General features: G+C 42.3%; 1 protein-coding gene across 1 annotated transcript in view; it reads right to left on the bottom strand.

The window, feature by feature from the left end:
* Nucleotides 1-24,427, bottom strand: part of STK32B (serine/threonine kinase 32B) — a 333,967-nt gene that overhangs the window by 214,673 nt on the left and 94,867 nt on the right. The window contains exon 2 of the mRNA XM_024741790.1: nt 22,398-22,453. Coding sequence (XP_024597558.1) covers nt 22,398-22,453 — 56 coding nt within the window. The remainder of the gene's footprint in view (nt 1-22,397; nt 22,454-24,427) is intronic.

Here is a 24,427-nt window from a genome sequence, read left to right as displayed (position 1 = left end):
CACTCACAGCAGCTTGGAGACAGCTCAGGAACTAGAAGAGATTCTTCAAAATGGGATTAGAATTCTGGCTTTCAAAGTGGAGCTCAGGATTCGAATAGGGTTTGGAGGTCTGACTTTGGGTCCCAGATAAGAAAGAGAGGTTGGTACAGGACGTTGCCTGGAGCTTCAAGGCTTGGATTTACAAGTCAAAGAAGAGGTTGAGGCCTGGGGCCTTGGCCAGCTCCATGCTGATGAAAAGGTGTGGCTGGCAATCTGTACATCTTCTTTGGAGAAATGTCTGTTTAGGTCTTCTGCCCATTTCTGGATTGGGCTGTTTGTTTTTTTGATATTGAGCTGCATGAGCTGCTTGTATATTTTGGTTTTTTTTGCTTGTATATTTTGGAGATTAATCCTTTATCAGTTGCTTTGTTTGCAAATATTTTCTCCCATTCTGAGGGTTGTCTTTTCATCTCGTTTATGGTTTCCATTCCTGTGCAAAAGCTTTTAAGCTTCATTAGGTCCCATTTGTTTATTTTTGTTTTTATTTCCATTCTCTAGGAGGTGGGTCAAAAAGGATCTTGCTGTGATTTATGTTATAGAGTGTTTTGCCTATGTTTTCCTCTAAGAGTTAAAGGATGCTCAACATCATTAATCATTAGAGAAATGCAAATCAAAATCACAGTGAGGTATCGCCTGTATGATTTAGATAAAAAGATATTTGTCAAGTATATAAGAGAGAAAAATGGGGGAAAAAAGGGAAAGAAAAAGAAAAAAGAAATAAAAAAGGAAACTAAAAAAAAAAAAAAAAAAGGTTCTGATGACCCTAGGGCCAGGACAGGAATAAAGACGCAGACGTAGGGAATGCACTTGAGGACACGCGGGAGGACACGCGGGGGGAGGGTAAGCTGGGACAAAGTGAGAGAGTAGCATTGACATATATACACTACCACATGTAAAACAGATAGCTAGTGGGAAGCAGCCGCATAGCACAGGGAGATCAGCTCGGTGCTTTGTGACCACCTAGAGGGGTGGGATAGGGAGGGTGGGAGGGAGACGCAAGAGGGAGGGGATATGGGGATATATGCAGGCATACGGATGATTCACTTTGTTATACAGCAGAAACTAACACAACATTGTAAAGCAATTTTACTCCAATAAAGATGTTAAAAAACAAAACAAAACAAACAAAAGTAAAAAGACAAAAAATAAAAGAAAAGGTGTGGCTGGGATCCCTTAACTTCCTCCTCTATAAACTGAGGGCTTGAATCTATTTTCTAAGGCATCTTAGAAACACTCTATGTTTCTCAGGAACACAGAGCTGGACGCGGGGTCTGGAGAGCTGGGCTCTGCTCATGGCCCTCTTGCACGTATCCCTGGCTCCTCTGCCCTTGCTTCTTCACTGGCCAAGCAAGGTAGGTAGCAATGGCTGACTCAACCTGACCAGGGGACAGAGAGGCTAAAATGAGAAAAAGACCGAAGACAAGTCTAAGGCAGTGAGTAGAGACAAAGGTCTGCTGGGAAGTCTCAGAGACACAGAAAGAGTTTGGGTTCTCGGGTCACTCTGAGCGGGGCTTATATTCCAGTTCTTTGCTGTGCAACCATCCTCTCTGAGTCTCAGTCTACTCATCAGTAAAATGGGGGTGGTATGTTCTTACTCCAAGGGCTGTTGTGAGGATGTGGGAGGGGATGCTGTGAAGGGTGTGGTGTGGTGCTGTCATGTTGGAGGTACCGAATGGAGGTGAGTTTTCTTTACTTCCCATAGTGTTATGGACATTTAATGCTCCCGGGACAGAGGCCTCTCAGCAAATGCAGTTATTACTGTGATGACTGGTACTGTCATCACAACCATCATTAAGGACTTATCTGAAGGCAGGGCAGGGTGCTGGGAGGGAGGCATGCTTCCCAGGACACAGGGTCCCATGGCTGGAGCTTGGGGTGACATTTCCTACTGACTTGCCAGGGTGGCTTGAGCCAATCCCTTCACGTTGCAGACCCAAGGAAGCTGGGACAGTTGGGACCAGCCCTCAGGCTCTCTGTCAGGCAGGATGACTGTGGCACAGGGAATGCAATGCACAAAACCAAATAGGAGGGGACAGGCAGGCTGTAGTCCTGGTTGAACAGTTCTGACCCCCTCAGCTTGTGACGGAGACTTTATTTGGTTAAAGCGTCTTTGCAGATATAATGAAGGCTCTCAAGATGTGTCATCTAGGATTAGGGCGGGCCCCAAATCAACCAGTGTCTTTATAATAAGAGAAAAGAAGGCAGAGATGATGCATCTTTAAGCCAAGGAAGGCCTAGGATAGCCGCAACCCCAGTAGCCAAGGGACAGGCCCAGGACAGATCCTTCCCAGAGCTTCCGGAACAGTGAAGAATAAACCTCTGCTGTTTTAAATCACCCCGTGTATTAAAGCAGCCACAGGAAACTAAGACAGTCTGTAAATGTCCATCATGGCCATCGACTTCTGGCTGACCAACTCGGCCAGGCACCTCTGTGATCCTTCCTGTGCAGTGCGTTTCATCTGAGCCCCGCAGGTCTACAGTCAGGTGTCCATAGAGCCCAGCAGAGCGTGTGGCCCACACAGGTGCCCAGGAAACATGGGCTGGTGGGGAGCTGAACACACTGCTGAGCCTGGGACCCCACCCTGAGCCCTGAGTGCATTAACTCCCAAATCAGCGCCCAGGACTCCACATTCCAGCCTGATCCCCTGGCCTGTGTCCTCTCCCCCTAAGTCCCTGTGACCAGAGTGACTGCTGGTACTTAGAGTTAGTGCTTGAGATTTCAGACGTGGGAACATTTCACCGTAATAGCTTCGTCACCAGCAGCATCTCCTCGGCTCTGGTCTCTGCACATGTCCTTCTGCCCAGTGGGAACTTCCCCAAAATGTAAGACCTGAAGCCCTGCAAGGGCTTTCTTTCACCTTCAGGAAGTGTTCAAGGTCTGTGTCTTGTCATTCAAAGTCCTCCGCACCTCCGTCACCTCTGACAGGCAAGTGCGTGCCCACACCACACAGAGACATACGTACCACACACATACACATACATACACACACCACACACACATATATACACATGCACACAAATACACACACATACACACACCACACACGCACACCTCCCCTTCATGCCAGCTAGCTCACCCCCCTTAGAATTTCTTTAAAGCGTTTCTCCACCACCACTGCTTTCTCCCCTTCTCACTTCCTCCCGGGCCCATGACCCCCTCCCTCCCGCTCACCCACCAGCACTGTCTCTGCTCATTCGTTACTTTCTGTAGGAGGCTCCCTTTTATTTCGGGGGGGCTGCATCAACAGCCTTCCCAGTGGGCTCCCATAGCCCCTATGTCTACTGTGCTGCTTCCTGCACTGGATCTGCCCTGTTTACTGACCGACGGGCAGACCCCAGGCACCAGGAAGGCAGGAGCCATGCTGCCTGGTTCCCTATGGAACCCCGAGCTTCCAGAGGCTCAGACATGTGAACTTGTCACCTTGGCCCCTGACGCCCAGCACAAGCATGTGCTGTTCCCTCTGCTTAGAAGACCCTTCCTACAGGCCATCCCCTGCCTCACCCCTTGCGGGCATCACCATCTCCTGACCTGAGGGCCACCCTGACCTCCAGGCCTGAGCGGGAGTCCACAGAGGCGCTGGAATTTCAGTTAAGACAAGGCCCACCAGGTCCTGTGTGCTCGAGGGAGGTGGGGTCCTCGATGCCTGGACTCACAGCAGGAGGGCCTGCCGGTCCTCCCAGCTCTGAAGCCCAAGGCGACCCCGTGACGGAGGGGATCTGCTAAAACTAAAGCAGCATCTCAGCCTCCTGGGCTCAGGACAGGTGTTCTAGAGGGAACGTCAGCCCTCCTCACCAACAGGCAGCTCTGCCCACATCCTGGGAACCTTCAAAACAGAAGAGGCGGGTCCCAAGTGGCCCCAGGGCTCCTGAGCAGGTCAGCACATAGCGCTTTCCACTAGAAATCACAGTTAATGAGTCAAGGGATGAGCAATTTGGCCAAAGCTACCCAAGCCGCTGACAGGCAAGCACCCAGTTAACACTCCTCATTAGTCTAATTCAATTAGGACACCTGATGTTATCATTATTAACTACAATTTATTGGCACAGATAAATAAATGCTAGCGAGCGTGGATTTCAGGCGATTTGCCATGAGAATGGCATGTGTCAAGCACACTGCATCAGGAATTTGGGAATTGACCCCAGTTCAGCAGAGAAGGGGTAGGGATGCGTGTTGAGAACCTCCATCACGCCAGCACCTGGCAGTCCTCAGCCGGATCTGACCTTCGAAGCACTGATGGTCTTGGTTCTGTGGCACCCCCAGAGGTCGGGGAGGGTCCTGGGATGTTGTATTTTGTAAAAACTCCCTGGGGGGAGTCTGATAAGCAGGCTAGTTGAGAATCACTTTGCTGGATTCTTCAGGAAAGTCCTTGTCTGCCTGCATCTTCAGTGACCTTGATGGTCAGGACTGTAACCCTCCCTTTTCAGCTCAGGCAAGCCAAGCTCTGGGGGGACAGGTCACCCCAGAATCAGAAAAGCCAGAGCTGTGCTGGTAATCCAGAACTGTGCGGGTGCAATGGCTGGGTCTGCCCTTCCATGCGCCAGCCTGGATGCCCTTTCTCACCTGACTCAGTTGACCTCTGTGCTGCCCACCCCACCCCCAGCTTGAGTACACTCAGCAGACGCTGTTGATTGATGCAGAGCTTTAGTGCGGCATTAACGGACACTGGTTATGCTTACAGGGGCAAGCTTCTGGGAAACAACCAATTTAGGGAAAAGCAAAAAAAAAAAATCAAGATTAAATAAGGTCACTAAAAAAGAGTGATCGTGCTAGGTACTGCTGTTCAAATATCCTTATCTGACAAGCAGACTGTCTTTGGCAATGATTGTTAACTACCCAAATGCATCCTCCCTCTTCTTCCTTTTGAATAGGACAATTTTCTTCAAGGAGGCAGTATGATCCATTAAATACTCATTTGCAGCCAGAAGTAGCCATAGTTCTTGCCAATGAAATATTAGTCTGCTATTGGCTTCTAAGAAAAGTCTTGTTTTTTGAATAAAAGGGAATAGCTACAGATGGTTCCACTTTTCTCCCCTTGGCCACTGTTCTTCTCCTTTCTACCTTGAGCACATATGTAATGTCTGGAGCTGCAGCAGCCCCTTGTGACCATGAAGCTACGAAGGTCTCAGAGTTACTGAACCTGTTATCATAGCGCCACCTACCTTCAGACTTCTTGTTATGTGAGAAAATAAACCCTCTTTGTTTAAGCCACTATAAGGCAGATTTTCTGTTTCTCACTCCTGAGAACATCTCCATCTGATACACAAACTATACGATGATGTTTCATGGCACAGAAAGTCCATGTGGGCTGTGACCAATGGTGGCCTCACTAGAGTGATCAAAAGTTAGCTTCAAGAAAAATACTCATTTGGATGAATATTTCACTCAATAAACATGTGTGAAACGCCTGTCATGGTCCTGGCATTATGCTAGCCATGAAGATATGACACGGCTCTAGGAACTCAAGGTTCAAGGGGATAAACAAACAATACTCAAGAGTGAAAGACAAAGTTGCTCACTTCAGGTCACTGGGCCCTACATGGCGTGGCCCCAAGTCCCCTGTAATTCCATCTGTTACTCTCCTCCCTGCTCACTTCCCACCCTGGCCCCTGTGCCATTCCTGTGTCTGCCATGCTCTTCCCCAGGTGTCCAGTCTTGGGTCCTCACCTCCTTCAGGCTCTACCCATGAATCACCTTATCCTATAAGCCATCCCTGACCTCCATGTGTGAATGAGCTAATCCCTCCCCAGTCCCCATCCTCCCTCCCTGTTTCCTCCATCACCCTGGCCAACTCCCGTAACAGCACATGCTTCTTGGTTTGTTTGTTTTCCCTTTGTCTGTCTCGCCCACTGTGGTGTAAACCCCATAATAATAGGGATTTTCCTATTATTCACTGCTCCCTCCTCAGTGACTAGAACAGTGTCTGGAACATCTAGTTGACATCTGTGGCTGGCTGGCTGGAGAAATGGAAAATTACTACTTAGGAAAGAACAGTGCTATAGGATAGGTGAGCACATGGGACTAAGGGACCTGAGAAGAGGGATCCTAACCAGGATATGGGATTAGGGAAAGACATTCTGGAAGAGGCTGCATTTGAACTGTTTCTCAGTCATCAAGGGTTGGGTCATGAGGATGGAGGTGTAGGAAGAGGGGGAAGGAAGTGCATTACCAGGAGAGTGCCAGCCCCTCTCTAAGTACAGAGAGACGGAACATGCGTGGTGCATTTTAGCATGTGTGAGTAGCATTCTCAACTTCCCCATCTGTAAAATGGGGGTAGCAGTGTACTTATCTTAGTGGGCGGTAGTGAGGGTTACACGGTAAGCACTTACTAAATTATTGACTACTATGGTGATTATGATCATCATTCATACGTGTACTGAAGGTAAGACCAGAGAGCATTGTAGAGATGTGCAGAAGTGGCCCAAGAAGGAGCTCAGGAACAATTTCACAATGATTTGGTGTGATGGTTGATTTTATGTGCCAGCTTGGCTGGGCTATGGTGCCCAGACATGTGGTCAGACATGATTCTGTATGTTTCCGTGAAGGTGCTTTTAGATAAAATTAATTTGTGATGAATTTTAAAAGGTGGACTTTGAGTAAGCAGATTGCCCTCCATGTGGGTGGGCCTCGTCCAATCAGTTGAAGGTCTGAATAGAACAAAAGACTGACCTCCCCCAAGAAAGAGGGAATTCTGCAGCAGATGACCTTTGGCCTTTTACAGCAACATCAGCAACTTCCTGGGTCTCTAGCCTGACAGCCTATCCTGCAGATTTTTAGACTTGCCAGCCTCCATCATCATGTTAGCCAATTACTTAAATAAATCTATCTATATCTATATCCACACACCTCTTTTTAGTTCTGTTTCCCTGGAGAACACTGACTAATACATGTGGCAATGAGCTAGCCAGGATCAGAAGTCAGCACCTGATTTCAACTTCTCATGGACCCAAGGAGTCACTCAGGCCACCAGTGCTGGGCACAGGAAGCTCAAACTGCTTGGTACTTGATTCTAAACTGTTTGTCCCCAGTCAGCATAAAAAGAGACAGCAGCATGGGGAGACACGCCCTGATTGGGGCACAGCCCCATGGTGTGCCCAGCTATGCTCTAAGCCAAGCCAGTCTCTCCTTAAGATGCTAAGAAACAGTGCGCCTGTCCCGCGGACACTCCTGTGGTTTAAGGCCCCCAGCCTGTGGGATTTTGTCACATCAGCACCAGCAGAACAATACAGTTGGCTTTTATCCTGAGGGCACTGGGGAGATACAGAAGGGTTTAAAAAGTGGATCCTAGGTATACAATTGCAAATGAATGAATAAAGGAAAGAACATACAAACAAACAACATGGAAAATGTGGGTTTTGAGGGGGAGGGGAGTTCTTTCTGGCAACAGGGTGGAGGAGAGTTTGGAGGTAATTCCAAGAGGTGATCGTGTGTTTTATAAATAATGCCACTGCTTACGCACACAGTTTCCCTCTGGAGTCATAAGGGACATCACTTTGTCAGGAAACACCAAAAAGTAGTCATGGGGGCAAGGGTCCAGGACCAACCTTGGTGCTTTCTGACACCCTTAGTGCTGGAAATGTATCTTTTAGGGTGAAGCAAGGTTGAGACCACTTTACAGATGTAAAAAGGCCTGGGAAGGCTCATCCAGAATATGAAATGAGACGTCATTGTTGGAAAATGCGAAATGCAAACGAGCAATGACGTCTATTTAATTGGTCAGTAATGGATCATTTGCTCTGGCCTATGCTTGACAGCCATTCGCGAATGAGCTTGCATTTCCTGTGATATTTAGCTCTTAGTAAAGTGATCCCTGGGAGCCAGCGAATTCCTCCAACCTATGCTTTCAAGCCAAACATGGACTAATTAATATGAAAGGAATAAATATTTCATTAAAAAGAAATGGATTCCACCACTTATAAAAGATGTCTGCATGAACAGTAAAAGCTTCTAGCAGAAGTATCATGTTTAAGAATTCTAAAAATGATTTTTACCTAAGAATAACAGCTCACTTTGGAAACACAGAGAAGTTAGGTAACTTGCCCAGAGTCATCTGGTTGACCAGAGTTCCAACTCAGCTCTGTCAGACTTGGAGGCAAAGCTCTCTAACCATTTTGCTATAAACTGATTAACTCTTGCATTGTCCTTAAAAGAGCAAACATATTCCAAGTCCCTGCTTGTGGCAGACACAATGTTGGCTGGGCGTCTTACACACATTTGCTGCCATGGCCCCATTACTAAGTCTGTCCCTGCCACAGGACCTTTGCATCTGCTGCCCCTTTTGTATGTGATGCTCTACCCCCTGGATCTCCACGTGGTCTGTTTCCTTCTTAGCACTTAGGCCTTGGCTTAAATGCCTCCTTCTCAGCAAAGGCTTCTCTGTTGCCCTCTCCTCCAAGGAAAGCAGGCCTACCCTCCCAGGTCACTGCACTATGCATTTTCTGCAGAGCAACTCTCATTATTGAAATCGCGGTTGGATATTGTTTGTGTATTTGTCTCCCTTTACTAAACTGTCAGCTCTGTGGCATCAGGGACCTCGTCCATCTTGTTTGCCACACCATCACAAGTACCTAGACTAATGCTGGGACAGAACAGTTGGCATAAACGTTTACTGTCTGACTCAAAATCCTGCTATGCTTTCCACCATGCTACCCTTATCTTAAAAGATGAACAAGATTTCCAAAGACTACATTTTTAAAGGAAAAAAACACTAAGTCAAATGTTTCTGAACATTCAAACTTATAAACATATATATAAAATCGAATCTCCACTTAATTCCAAAATGGATTTGTTGCAGTCTGGGCACTAAATTGGTTCGTCCGCTATTAATCAAAAATTTTTTTTCACACTATGAATTCACATGCAGATGTGAAAATCTGGAATGTAGAATGAGACAGCGAATAATATGCTTGCGTGTAGAAATGATCATCATTGCATAATAAGAGTGTGGAGTCTGGAATTATCAGCTGTGCGACTCTTGCTGAATTTTACCCAGACTCTTCCTTTGAGGGACACAAAGAGCTATTATCATATAAATCTGTGCCACTTTTTGCTGTTTTATGTGCAGACTGCCTCTGGCTATTCCATGAATTTTAATTAACTCTCTGTTTATTTTGCTTCAACCCTATGACTCTCTAAGCACGGGGCCCATTTGCTAATCCAAGAAACACACTTTGGAAGCAAACTTCTCAGAAAGTTCTCCCAAAGGTATCTTCCTCCTTCCCTTGAAAATAATTAAGCCCTGTTGACTTCAAAGTTGACTCAGAGCAGGACACTCCAGTCTGGACTCTCTCTGCTGGTGCAGGAGCAAAATGTCCAATGGCTCAACGAACGAAGGGGTCAAGAGCAACCTGTGGGAGGTGGAGAGTGAGTCAGGGAGAGAGGTGGAAATTGAAGGGGCATTTGTGAAAAATTAGAGTTTGCAGCAGGGGAGATAGAGAAATTCTCCTCGGGACCCTAACCCCAGTCAGTATAAACCAGTCAACTAACTCTTAGCAGTTGATTGGTTGTCAAGTTTTTCATTCATTTACATAATATGTATTCATTCAGTTAATTATATAGAGCATATATGTCATATGTATCATATGCACATGTATATGTAAGTATATATTATATATGAATATAAATATACACACTGCTTAGTGGATATGTACATATGCATGTATTTGTATGTATATACATGCATATATATATGTGTGTAGATATACATATACACTGTTTTGTGGGCTTACATATATATGTATACATATATGAGTGTGTATATGTATCTATATAATATATGGTGGGTATATGTATATCTGCCTATATATAAACTGTTTAGTGGGTGTATATATATATGTATATACGTATATTTACTGCTTATATGCATATACATTTACATGTGTTTATAAATACTATATGTATGTGTATATACATGCATGTGTCTATGTGTGTATATATATATATGCATGTGTCTATGTATACAGCTTACTAGGTGTGTATATATGCATATTCATATGTGTTCTCATATATATATATACACTGCTTAATGTGTGTATACGTATATCTATATGCTGATTAGAGAGTGTGTATATGTATGTGCATTAGACATATATGTATGTGTAAATATACATATGTGTGTATATGTATTATACTTTATACATATATATTTGCTTAGTAGGTACTGGAGATACAACTGTGGACAGTGAGGGAACATTGCTGCCCTCAGAGAGAGCTTACGTTCTGGTGCGTGAGACCAACAACTAAGAGGACAAATTAATAAGCGTGCAGTGGAATTACAGGTAATGACGGGTGCACTGAAGAAAAGGGGACCAGAAAGGGTACATGGATATGAAATGCTTGGGGTGGAGTCAAGTGGGGTGGATATTCAGAGAGGGCCCCTACTGAGGGGACATTTGAGCAGAATTCTGTATGGTATGAGTGATCCTTGCAGAGTTCTGGGGGAAAGTGATCAAGGCTGAGGGCACAGCAAGTGTAAAGGTTCCGAGTTAGAAATAAGTTCAGCATGTTCGAGAGATGAGAAGATGGGCTGAGCGGAATGAGTAGGAAGATGGAGGGGGTAGAGAGACGTGTCAGCAAACTAGGCACAAGTCAGATTGCTGGGCCTTGGGGGCCAGCAGAAGAGGTTGGCATTCATTCTGAAAGCAGCAAGCATGTGATCCAATCCATGCTTTATCACATCACTGGCTGCTACGTAGACCAGGGCTTTCCCTCTTCTTTCTCTCTCCCCCTCATCCATTCTCTAGGTAGCATTTATTGAGCCTTTACCACCTGCTGAGCACTAAGCCAGGTGCTGATGGGACTGGGCAGGTGAATATGACCAATCCCAAGCTTTCAGGGATCTCACACTCTGATGGCAGAGGCAGCTGAGCAAGCTGAAGACCATCCCTTGGCAAGATGTGCTGTGACAGATGGAAAGAGGAAGCTAAGAGTGCCAGGTCTTCCCCTGACGCACCCCTTCAGGTGGTTACCTAAAACTTTCCAGAACCCACCACATCACCCAGGGCCAAGAAGACAGGGAAGGCATTTTAAAAATGCCAACCATTTGTCAGGTCTGATGCTGGAGGCTGCATGGTCTCTGCCCCTTATTTTCCCAGTAAGATCACTCAGGGCATTCTTTATAAGTCTTTATTTGCCTTCATTGTACAAAGGTATTTTTGTTCTCTTTTATCACTAGAAAGATATCGCTCCATTGTCTTTGGGCTTACATAGTTTCCATTTCCTAACACAACGTGTCCTTTTGTTCTCTGGTTGATTTTAAGATTTTCTCTTAATGGTTTTAAGCTATTTATTAATTGATTATGATGATCATTGATGATGTTTTCCTTGTGTTTCTCTTGCTTGGAGTCGGTTGAACTTCTTGGATTTGATTTTATCATTTTCATCAATTAAAAAAAAATTCAGCCACTATTTCTGCAAATATATTTTATATGCCCATCCCTCCTTCTGGGACTCCAATTACACATATGTTAAACTATTGCATTTTGTTCCATAAGTCACTGAGGCTCTGTTAATTTTTTTTCCTCTATGCTTCATCATGTATAGTTTCTATTGCTATATCTTCAAGTTCACTAACCTTTTCCTCTGCACTTCCTAATCTGCTGTTAATCCCATCCAATGAATACTTCATTTCATATATTGTAGATCTCATTTCTCTAGGTTCTATTTGAGTGGTTACCAGAGGAAAGAGGGGTGGGGGGAAGGGAAAGAGATGGGAAGGGAATTAAGAGGTACAAACTACTAGGTATAAAATAGATACAAGGATATAATGTATGGCACAGGAATATAACCGATACTTTATAAGAACTTTAAACGTAGTATAATCTATGAACATATCACAACACTATTTTGTACACCTGAAACTAACTTAACATTGTAAATCAATAAAAACACATAAATAAATAAAGTAAAACTGCAATGTCCAGTGTCCAAAAAAATTACTAGACATGCAAAGAAGCAGGAAAATATGACTCATAAGCAGGAGGAAATCTAATAAAGACAAACAAACCCAGGAATGGCACCAGTGATGAAATTAGTAAATAAGCATTAGTGACCAAATTATTTAAACAATTTTAAACAAAATTTAAAAGAGCTATTATTAATATGTTCTGTATGTTCAAGGATTTTAAGGAAAATGTGAACATAATAAGGATAGAAATGGGCATTCTTGTTTTTCAGAAGAGGAAACACAGATTTGAAGAAGCTTTATGACTGGTCCAAGTTCACATGGCTAGAAACAGCAGGACCAGAATCTGAGCCTAGGCCTCCCCATCTAGAAAGCCCATGATCTTTCCTCTATGTTATGTTACTTCCCAAACCAAATGTCCAGTGTTTTTGGACACTGATGGACACTATCCCCCTGACCCCCATGGTCTCCTGCTGATACACATGTGACTAAAGCTAGTTTCAACCTAACTTCTGTATTTGGGAGGAACATGTGGAAACAAAACAGGCTGTGTGTGACAGTGGGGTCCTCTCCAGGCTTCCGACTCATCCTATGTAAATGGGGATAATAATGCCCAGCACACTGGGCTTTTAGGGCAACCAGGATGGTAAGAGGGGTCCAGTTCCTAGGACAATGACTGTGAGTTTCTGATTGGTCAGGACTCTACTTCACGTTGCAGATACTGGGAACCCAACATGATCTTGCATAATCAAAACAGGACGCCAGATCCTGTAGCTGGTAAGGACACTGGATAAGGCTCAAAGGACTGGAAGAGCACAAAGGCGGAGGCACTGATGGTACCTGCCCACGTTCCCTCTCCTGCACCTCCACACACCTCAGGATGCTTACTGTGGACACCTGTGACTCTCTGCTGGGGACCTTCTTCTGCCCTGGATGAGATAAGCCAAAAAGTGCAGGAGAGGTAATGCTGCTTAAAGCAGCCCTCCATCAATGATGAACAGGGAGGGAACTGTGCATAAAAACATCAGCTTCTCTGACCTTCGGCTGCCTCAGGGCACCCTCGGCATTGAGTCCCAGAATGGAGGTGAGTCCAAGGGCCTCAGTGGTGAGTGCTTTCACCAAATACCCATCCTTGGCTGCCTTGCCTTCTGGGTCTCACTCCCCCTCTCTTTCAGGTGTTTCCTGGGATCACCTCCCCCCCAAAAAAACTGCTTGTACTCAATTCTCTGTCTCAGTTTCAGCTCCTGGAGGAACCCAAGCTCAGACAGTGCCCAGCAGGGCCAGGACTGGGGTTCAGCAAGTGAGGGGGCAAAATGTAAGGAAGCAATGTCGACCTGCATTTGGAGGACCCTGGGAGCAATGCCTCCTTAAATTTTCACTCCTGGTGCCTTGCTCGCTCGCCCCAGTCCTGACCCTACTCAACAGGAGTCCATCTCTCCACCTGCCTCTTACATCTGTTTGTTTCTTCACTTTGGGCCTCATTCTTTCCTTTTGCAGAGAGACTTTTCACCTTCACCAGTTGCTGAGAAAAATGGTCACCAACTCATGCAGACCTGTTTTCTTACAGAACATCATCAATGAGAGCCTTTCACCTCTGATTCCATGGAAGGACTATGAATGGCTGGGCTTGGGTAACACAGCCACTCCTTGGACCAAGCACCAGTCTAGCTGAATATGGCCCAAGTGGTTGGCCCAGCCAGGTCACATGCCCATCTCAGAAGGTGAGTGAGGGACCATAATAATTGACAGTCCACATGGGGTGGGGGAGGTGTTTTCCAAAGGAAAGAGATGCTACCGTGATGAGAAAGGGGACCAAAAAACATGCTGAACAGTCAAAAACAACAGCTACTACAGTCCACTATGATTCTCCATTCCCTTTCCTTTTTACAGATGAGTAAAACTAAGCTTCAGGGTGGCTAATTCACTTTCCCAGGTAGCCACAACTAGTACATATCAGAGTCAGTCTGCTTCCCAGATCTAAAGTGTCTCCACTGAGATATGTAGAAAAGAATCTGCTGTGCCTCAACTGTCCTAAAATTCAGTCATAAATGGGTTATAAAAATTTTCAGTGAATTCCTGCTAAAATCAATGGATTGCCTGCAGCTGTTCACTTTGGTGCTACACTGGGGAAGCACAGCTTCCTCCAGAATGAAAGTAAAATGGGATTTCTGGGAATTCACATGTGCTTTTTCCTGATAACCAAGGCTACTGTCATACTTTTACAATGAAATGTCTTTCTTGAAAACTCTTAATAAATGTCAGATATCAAAACCTGCCAAAGGCAGATAGCAAAGCCAAAATATCCCTTCAATATTAGGAGGGTGGTTTTCTTCATCTTAGTCCAGCCCAGTTCCACCTTGAGTCTCATAATAGTCATATAGACTCATCTACACTTACCATGAAACGCAGCGATTATTTGGTATTTTGACCACAACAAAGCTACGTTCGATTGCCTTGAAGTAAACTAACCTCGTCCTGAATACTGGATGTTTGTGTACATTTTACATGAATTTGGGTGTCATCAAGAAATTGCTACAAGCTAAAGAGGGACTTAAAACTAGATCCTCAAAAAAAAAAAAAAAAAACTAGATCCTCTATAAAGCTTGCATGTTTTTCAGAACATCCACTATAACCATAGCTTTAATACATTTACGCTCTGGAATACAGGTTCTGAGAGCCAAGCCAGTAGGCAAAGAGCAGCACAGATGTAGGCAGAAAAGGAAAACAAAACTTTTAAGGATGGTGACAGGATATAATCCATTAATGATTCATGAGGGCACGTGCTAACAGATTTGGTAGTATGACAGGAAGGGGTGCAAGGAGCTCAGGACCAAAATCATCACTGACATGAGGGTAAAAGTGATATGCGTCTATGTGGTGCCGATTGTGTTGTGGACTTAAAAAGTTGCTTCCACGTTCCTTCATCCATGAAATCCTCGACATAAGGGACAACAGAAAGTAAAGATTTAACAGAATTTTAAAATCTTTTGTTGTTGTTGAAGATCAGCTACTATCCATAGAGACTAGAGGCAAACTTCCTAAATTCTCTGGGCCACAACTCCTCTCTCTGAAAAATCCAGAGAGGGGGAATCTCAAACGTGGCACATAAACTCTGCCCAAATCTCTGGCTGACCCCTAAGGGCTATAAGGGGCAGACTATAAGCAATACAGTGAAGAAGAAAAGACTACGCTTCGTGTGCCTGTCCAAGAGGCAGAGTATGCAGTGTAAATCCAACCAAGTTAATTGCTCATTAAAACTATATTTTCAAAGAAATACAATGCAATCCGAAGTCTATACAACATAGCATTGGCAATATCCAGGATGCAACCCAAAACTATTCAACGTATAAAGAACCAGGAAAATGGAACCCATCCTCAATGGAGGTGAATCTTAAAATGACCCAGATGTTGGAATTAGCATAAAGGACATGAAAACAGCTCTTATGACTATGAATATGCTGCATGATATAAAGGGCAATATGACAGAAATAAATGAAAATATAGGAAATCTAAGCAAAGGGAGAGAAAATATTTTCTTTTAATCCAGAATTTCCACCTAGGCACAACATAGTCAAATTGCTGACAGTCAAAGATGAAAGGAAAATCTTGAAAGGAGAGAGATGAAAGTGACACATTACTATCAGATAATAATGATTCAAGTCTAATGACGTCTCATCAGAAAGCATGGAGGTCAGCTGACAATGGTACAAAATCTTTAAAGCAGTGAAGAAAAAACTGTCAACCCAATAACCTGTATCCAGTAAAAATATTCTTTAAGAAAGAAGGTGAAATAAATACATTTCAGAGAAAATAAAATTAAGAGAATGCGTTGACAGGAGACTTGCACCACATAAAATACTAAAGAAAATTCTTCAGGATGAATTGGAAAGGACACCAGAGGGAAATTCAGACCTTCACGAAAGGTATGGGTAAATATCAAGAACTACTTTCCTCCTAATTTTTTAAAAGCCAAAAAACTATACATACTTTAAAATAGATATATATTTTACACATATATTATATATTCATATATTTCTATACATTTAAAGCAAAAAACTATAATGTTGTACTGGAGACATGATTTAAGAAGCTGTAATACATATGACAACTATAGTATAATGGTTGACAGGAGTGGAAAATAGACCTATATGGTTGCCAGGTTTTTATATTTTATGTGAGGTATAAAATATTAACTCTAAGCAGATTGTGAAATAAACTGAAGCTGTGTATTATAATCCCTAGAGCAACAATTTTAAAACATAGCACAAGGAAGTATAGCTATAAAGTCAGTAGATAAATTAAATGGAGATTCTAAATATTAATCCAAAGCAAAACAGGAAAAGAGAAACAGAAGAACAAAAGAGAAAGAGAACAAGAACAAATAAAGGACTACAAGAGATTGCCAGGTGGATTTAAAGAGAAGTAAGACCTAACTATATGCTATCCTCAAGAGATTTATGTCAGATATAAAAACACAGATAGAATGAAAGAAAAGACATGGAAAAATATATGCCATGTAGGTTGGAATGACTATATTAATCTCAGAAAAAATAGGCTTCAAAAAAGATTATTAGCAGAGATAGAAAAGTTTATTTCACAATGATAATAAGGTCAATTCATCATGAGGCCATAGCAACCATAAAACTGTATGTACCTAACAACAGATCTTCCAAGCATAAGAAGCAAAACTGACAGAATTAGGGTTTCCCGGGGGGCGCAGTGGTTGAGAGTCCGCCTGACGATTCAGGGGACACGGGTTTGTGCCCCAGTCCAGGAGGATCCCACATGCCGTGGAGTGGCTGGGCCCGTGAGCCATGGCCGCTGAGCCTGCGCGTCCGGAGCCTGTGCTCCGCAATGGGAGAGGCCACAACCGTGAGAGGCCCGTGTACTGCAAACAAACAAACAAACAAAAAAAAAAACTGACAGAATTAAAGGAAGAAGAAGCAACTCCACAATCAGAGTTGGAGATTGTATACAACCATCTCAGAAATGGATAAGACAACCAGATTGTTAAAATCAGTAAAGACAGAGATTGAGAAAGGAGGCGGTTCAAGATGGCGATGTAAGAAGATCCTGAACTCACCTCTTTCTAGGGGCACAACAAATTTACAGCTACCTATAGAAAAATTCCCTATGAAAAGGATCTGAAAACTAGCTGAACAGCTCCTCCACAACAAAGGATAAAAGAGCCACATCAAGATGGGAAGGAGAAGCAGAGATGTGATCTTGCCCGAACCCCACGCTCAGTGTGGTGACCTGAAATTGGGAGGGGTCTCACAAATACAAAACTTCTCCCTGAGGAGCCAGGGGTTTGTGCTCTCATCTGTCATCCCAACCCTTGGGACCTGCACTGGTAAGAAGAGCTCCCAAAATGCCTGGCTTTGAAAACCAGCAGGACTTACATCCAGAAGAACCATAGGGCTGTAGGGAACAGGGAACGCACTCTTAAAGGGCTCGCACGCAGACTCACTCGCCCTGGAACCCAGCACAAAAGCAACAGCATGAAAAGGTCTGGACCATAGGTGAAGGAGATTTATTTACTAATCTTAAAGCATCTGCTGGAGGGGCAGGAATCTGTTGGGACTCTTCCTGGAGACAGAAGCTGGCAGGTGCCATTTTTGTGCTCTCTCTCCACCTTGTTAGTCCCACTGTACATGCCCCATCCTCATGCCACTTCTGCATCCCTGCCAAAGCCAGTTGGCACATGCAGCCCATACAGTGTATGCCTCTTGAGCACCTGGCTCTGGTGTCCAGGGGGGATTGTGTTTTGGGACCCCATGGGTCTGAAACAATGAGAGAGACTATTCTTGGCAGGCTACCACACTCCAGTTACTGCACAGACAGCTGCTGTGATGCACCCCCAGTCTTCCTGTGAAAAAGCCCTATTTACCTGTCTTGAAGCTTCAGCCTGATGGACAGGCTTCCAGTTTTCCATACGTCTAGAGGCTACGAAAGGTCTAGGGGATATCACCTTTGTGCTCTCCCTTGACCTCACTACAGCTCACTGGTACCTCCCAGAAATGAAATCAAACACTCACCTGGAGCCCCGATTTTTGCAACTTCACTAATGGGACACCTGTAGATCACCTGGTGCGGAGGCCAGCAAGGTTTACAATTGCATTTTCACAGTACTGTGTATACTTGCATACCTTAAAAGCTGCTGCCTAGTTTCTAATCAGCCTGAAATTAAGGGCTAACTGAGATCCCACCCTCTGGAACACTCACAAGTCTTCAACAACTGGGAATTACCAAGAATAAATCAGGGTGCTACGACAATCACAATGGTTCAAAATATAACCAAGAGCTAGGGCAAGGTTAAACAAGAAGGTTAATCTCCTTCACAAGGCCACTACTTCAAGAATGGGAAAGACAGCTGTTTTGCCTAATACATAGAAACACACAGAGAGTCAAGCAAAATGAGGAGAGAAAGGAATTTGTTCCAAACAAAAGGAAAAGATAAAACCACAAGTTAAAAAAAAAAAAAAACCTTAATGAAATGGAGATAAGTAATTTAGCTGAAACAGAGTTCAAAATGTTAGTCATAAAGATGCTCACTGAACTTGGGAGAAGACTAGATGAACACAGAGAGAACTTAAACAGAGATAGAAAATACAAGTAAGTACTAAATAAAAGTCACAAAGATGAAATATACAATAACTGAACTGAAAAATACACTAGAGGGGTTCAATAGCAGACTACAGGAAGCAGAGGAAGAATCAGTGGTCTGGAATAGAGGTCACTGGAACTCATTCAAATAGAGCAGCAAAAAGAAAAAAAAATTCAGAAAGTGGAGATAGCTTAAGGGACCTATGAGACAACATCAAGCAGAATGACATTTGCATTATATGGGTCCAGAGGGAGAAGAGAGAGAAATAGGCAGACAACTTATTTAAGGGAATAATGGCTGAAAACTTCCCTAATCTGGAAAAGGAAACAGACATCCAGATTCAGGAAGCCCAGAGAGTTCCAAACAAAATGAACCCAAATAGACCCACACCGAGACACATTACAGTTAAAATGTCAAAAGCTGAAGCTAAATCATAAAGGCAGCAAGAGAAAAACTTGTTACAAACAAGGGAACCCCCATAATACTATCAGCAGATTTTTTTTGCAGAAACTTTGAAGGCCAGCACTTTCAAAGTGCTGAAACGAAAAAACTTCCAACCAAGAATAATCTACTCAGCAAGGTTATTATCTAGAATTGAAGGAGAGATAAAGAGCTTTCCAGACAAACAAAAGCTAACCCATCACCACTAACCCAGACCTGCAATAAACGTTAAAGGGACTTCTTTAAGCTAAAAAGAAAGGGCACTAATTAGTAACAAGAAAACATATGAAAGTAAAAATCTCACTGGTAAAGGTAAATATATAGTAAAGGTAGTGGATTGATCACTTACAAAGCTATTATGAAGTTTAAAAAATAAAAGTAATAAAAATAATAATTCAGTTAAATGATACATGAAATTTTAAAAATGTAAAATGTGAAATCAAAAACATAAAATGTGAAGGGGAGTTCAAAATGTAGAGTTCTAGAATGCATTCAAACTTAACTATCAGTTTTAAATAGATGATTTTATATATACACCTACATATATATTTATGTGTCTGTGTATATATATATAAGCTGTTACATGTGAGCCACATGGTAACCACAAAGCAAAAGCCTATAGTAGATACACAAAAGATAGTGATAAAGGAATCTAAGCATAACCCTATAGAATGTCATCAAACCAAAAGGGAAGAATGCAAGAGAAGAAGAAAGAAACATAGAAGAACTACAAAACAGCCAGAAAACAATTATCAAAATGGCAATAAGTACATAGTTATCACTACTTACTATAAATGTAAATGGACTAAATTCTCCAAACAAAACACATAGAATGGCTGAACAGATAAACACCAAGACCCATATATATGCTGCCCACCACAGACTCATTTCAGATGTAAGGACACACACAAACTGAAAGTGAAAGGATGGAAAAAAAATGTGTCATGCAAATAGAAACCAAAAGAGAGCTTGGGTAGATATACTTATATCAGATAAAATAGACTTTAAAACAAAGACTAATAAAAGGCAAAGATGAGCATTACATAATGATAAAGTCATCTCCAGCAAGAAGATATAACACTTGTAAATATTTATGCACCCAACATAAGAGCACCTAAACATATAAAATAAATATTAACAGACCTAAAAGGAGAAATTGACAGCAATACAATAATGGTAGGGGACTTATAACACTTATAACAATGGAAAATTATCCAGACAGAAAATCAACATGGAAACATCAGCCTTAAACCACACTTTAAACAAGATGGGCTTAATACATACATATTGAACATTCCATCCAAAGGCAGCAGAATACACGTTCTTCTCAAGTGGACGTGTAACATCATCCAAGATAGATCATATGTTAGGCTACAAAGTAGTCTCAATAAATATAAGAAGATCAAAATCATGTCAAGTATCTTTTCTGACTACAATGGTATGAAACTAGAAATCATTTACAAGAAGAAAACTGGAAAAACACAAATACGTGGAGACAAACAACATGCCACTGAACGACCAATGGGTCAAAGAAGAAATCAAAGGAGAAATTTAAAAAAATACCTTGAGACAAATGAAAATGGAAATACAACATACCAAAATCTGTGGAATGCAGCAAAAGCAGCTCCAAAAGGGAAGTTTATAGTGATAGAGGCCTACCTCAAGAAACAAGAAAAACCTCAAATAAACAACCTAACGATAAAGCTAAAGTAACTAGGAAAAGAAGAATAAATGAAGCCCAAAGTTACCAGAAGGAAGGAAACAATAAAAGTCAGAATAGGAATTAATGAAATAGAGACTGAAAAGATCAATGAAACTAAGAGCTGGTTCTTTGAAAAGATAAACAAAATTGACAAGTCTTTAGCTATACTCACTATGAAAAAAAGAGAGAGGGCTCAAATACATAAAATCAGAAATGAAAGCAATAAAATTACAACTAATACCAAAGGAATACAAAGGATTGTAAGACACTACTATGAACGATTATATGCCAACAAATTGGACAACCTAGAAGAAATGTTTAAATTCCTAGAAACATGCAGTCTTCCAAGACTGAATAATGAAGAAAGAGAAAATTATGAATAAACATAATCACTAGTAAGGAGATTAAAAACTCTCAACAAACAAAATCCAGGGTCAGACAGCTTCACTGGTGAATTCTACCAAACACCCAAATGTTTAATACCTATATTTCTCAAACTCTTCCTGTGGAGGAGAGAACACTTCCAAACTAATTTTACAAGGTCAGCATTACCCTGATACCAAAACCAAACAAGGACACCACAAAAAAAGGAAATTACAGGCCAATGTACCTGATGAACATAGAAGCAAAAATCCTCAACAAAATATTAGCAAACTGAATTCAACAATACATTAAAAGGATCATCTACACTATTCAAAGTGACATTTATTCCATGGCTGCAAGGACGATTCAACCTCCACAAATCAATCAACATGATGTACCACATAAACAAAATGAAGGATAAAAATCACACGATCATCTCAATAGATGGAGAAAAGGCTTTTGACAAAATTCAACATCCACGTATGATAAAAACTCTCAACAAAATGAGTATAGAAGAAACCTCAACATAATAAAAGGCCATATATGACAAGCCCACAACTAGCTCCATACCCAACAGTGTAAAGCTGAATGCTTTTCCCTTTAGTTCAGGAACAAGACAAGAAGGCCCATTCTCACCACTTTTGTTCAACATGTGTAAATCTTGAGGACAGTATGCCAAGTGAAATAAGCCAGTAACAGAAAGATAAATACTGCATGATTCCGTGTACAGGAGCTATCTAAAATATTCAAATTCATAGAACCAAAGGCCGGTTGCCAGGGCTTGAGGGGATGGGGACACAGGGAATTACTAACTAATGGACATAAAGCTTCAGCCAAGCAAGATGAGTCAGCTCTAGAGATCTGCTATACAGTGTTCTCTGTATAGGCAACGACGATACATATATTGTATACTTAAAAATTTAAGCCGGCAGATCTCATGTTAAATCTTCTTTCCACAATAATTTTTTAAAGTGCCTCCATTGCAGGAAAGAGCTACTGCTGGCCATCACATAAATTTGCGGGGGTTTTTCCACTTTCCTTATTTACATCCTCAAGGAAGAAATAGCATTAGCAATCTTGAGATAATTACCATAGTAATTCACCTAAAGCAGGACTGCTGTAATTTAATTTTCAGAATGAAATTACAGCATATCCAAAGGAAACTATTCAGACTTCCTTTCACATTTCAAATTTAGCAAATTCAAATCTTTCTGTCAAACAGGAAATTCCCAGTGCCCAGCAATCAACATAGAAACAAACACACAAACATGCACATAGGCATAAGCCCAGTGGTCAGAACTTTCCTATTTTACTGATGAAATTTGTTAAAATCCATCATTCTTACCTTCCCAAAACTCCCTTTACCAATGGCCCGTAGGATCTGAAAATGGTCAAAGTTGACTGTAAAAGAAAAAAGAGAAAAACAGGAATAAGTCAGATTTGGCAAACCTTGTTTTGGTTCTTAAATGTCCTTACCTGCACACCTACCCATTTATTTCAAATGGCTCCTGGTTTACTGCATCATGTTTGACATGGCAGCGCTCCACCACTGAATGGATACTTCTCGGCATATTCCATTTCCCCTCCCAGCACATACATTTGGCAGTTAACACCTCACCATATACTTAGACACCCACAACCATATACACCTATATGGTATATAGGAGGAGAGACATCTTTTGGGCCAGAGGGAAGGCAGGACAGAGAAAAACTTGGATACTTGGATTATCAAATTCTTGTACCTGCTAATCCCTTTGCCAGGATGACCCTTCCCTACTCCTAGCTCCTGTCTTGTCCATCAAGCACTCTTACCTTACATACTCAGACATCAGCTCACCTGCCTCAGTAGCCAAGGAGTTAATCCTACCTCCATTATGGAACCTCTGGACCCCCAAGTTTCATGGCCACATCATGGTCCTTCCCTGCTTGGGTGTCTGTCTAACCACTGATATCACGAGCCAAGAGGATGAGGAGGATGATCCCACTCCTTCCTCCTGGTATTGCCCTGTCTCATGCCTCCCTTTCATCACGTTTCTTGATGGGGCTCCCCATTCCTGCTATCTCTACTGCCTTGTTCCAGTATGGCTTATACCCTATCCCCATAGCACAACAGGCCAACAACGTATGGCTATGCCACTCGAGCCAATGGACAACTTTCTGTGCCCCTTCTACTTGGCCACTCTCTCAAAACACCTGCATAGCTTCAATGGAAGCGCACCCTCTTGATTTTCCATATCATGCATCAGCCCTTTTGCACATGCATCTTTGTCCTCCTGGCCATTAATTACTGGATTCCATCAAGACTCCATCCTACAACCTTCCTCTCCTCACTGGCTCCAAAGGCTTCAGTCACCACCTAATGGCCAATGACTTTCCAGGCTGTGCGTACCGATTGATCCTACCACACAGAAACTCCTGGAGGCTTTGGAGCCACCTTGAACTCAATGGGTCCAAAATGGAACTTAGGAGAGGGTGTGGAGAAAAGGGAATTCTCCTCCACCATTGATGGGAATGTAAATTGATGCAGCCACTATGGAGAACAGTATGGAGATTCCCTAAAAGACTAAAAATAGAACTACCATATGATCCACCAATCCCACTCCTGGGCATATATCCAGAAAACATGAAAACTCTAATTCAAAAAGACACATGCACCCCAATGTTCATAGCAGCACTATTCACAATAGCCAAGACATGGAAACAACCTAACTGTCCATCGACAGATGAATGGATAAAGGAGAAGTGTTACATATATACAATGGCATACTACTCAGCCATAAAAAAGAATGAAATAATGCCATTTGCAGCAACGCGGATAAACCTAGAGATTATCATACTAAGTGAAGTAAGTCAGACAAAGAGAACTATCATATGATATCACTTATATGTGGAATCTAACAAAACGATACAAATGAACTTATTTACAAAACAGAAACAGACTCAGAGACATAGAAAAGAAACTTATGGTTACGAAAGGGGAAAGGGGAAGGAGGGAAGGATAAATTAGGAGTTTCGGATTAACAGATACACACTACTATATATAAAACAGATAATCAACAAGGACCTACTGTATAGCACAGGGAACTCTACTCAATATCTTGTAATAACCTATACTGGAAAAGAACATATATATATGTATATATATATACATACATACATAGGTATATATACACACATATACATATAGGCTGGTGGTTGCCAAGGGGGAGGTGGGGGGGAGAGGGACGGTTTGGGAGTTTGGAATGAGCAGATGCAAACTAGTATATATAGGATGGATAAACAAGGTCCTACTCTATAGCACAGGGAATTATATTCAACATCCTGTGATAAACCATAATGGAAAAGAATATTAAAAAGAATATATATATATATATA

The sequence above is a fragment of the Neophocaena asiaeorientalis genome, unplaced genomic scaffold, assembly GCF_003031525.2.
Source record: "Neophocaena asiaeorientalis asiaeorientalis breed wild unplaced genomic scaffold, Neophocaena_asiaeorientalis_V1.1 scaffold218, whole genome shotgun sequence".
Lineage (NCBI taxonomy): Eukaryota > Metazoa > Chordata > Mammalia > Artiodactyla > Phocoenidae > Neophocaena > Neophocaena asiaeorientalis.
This window is presented reverse-complemented; position numbering and strand designations above follow the sequence as displayed.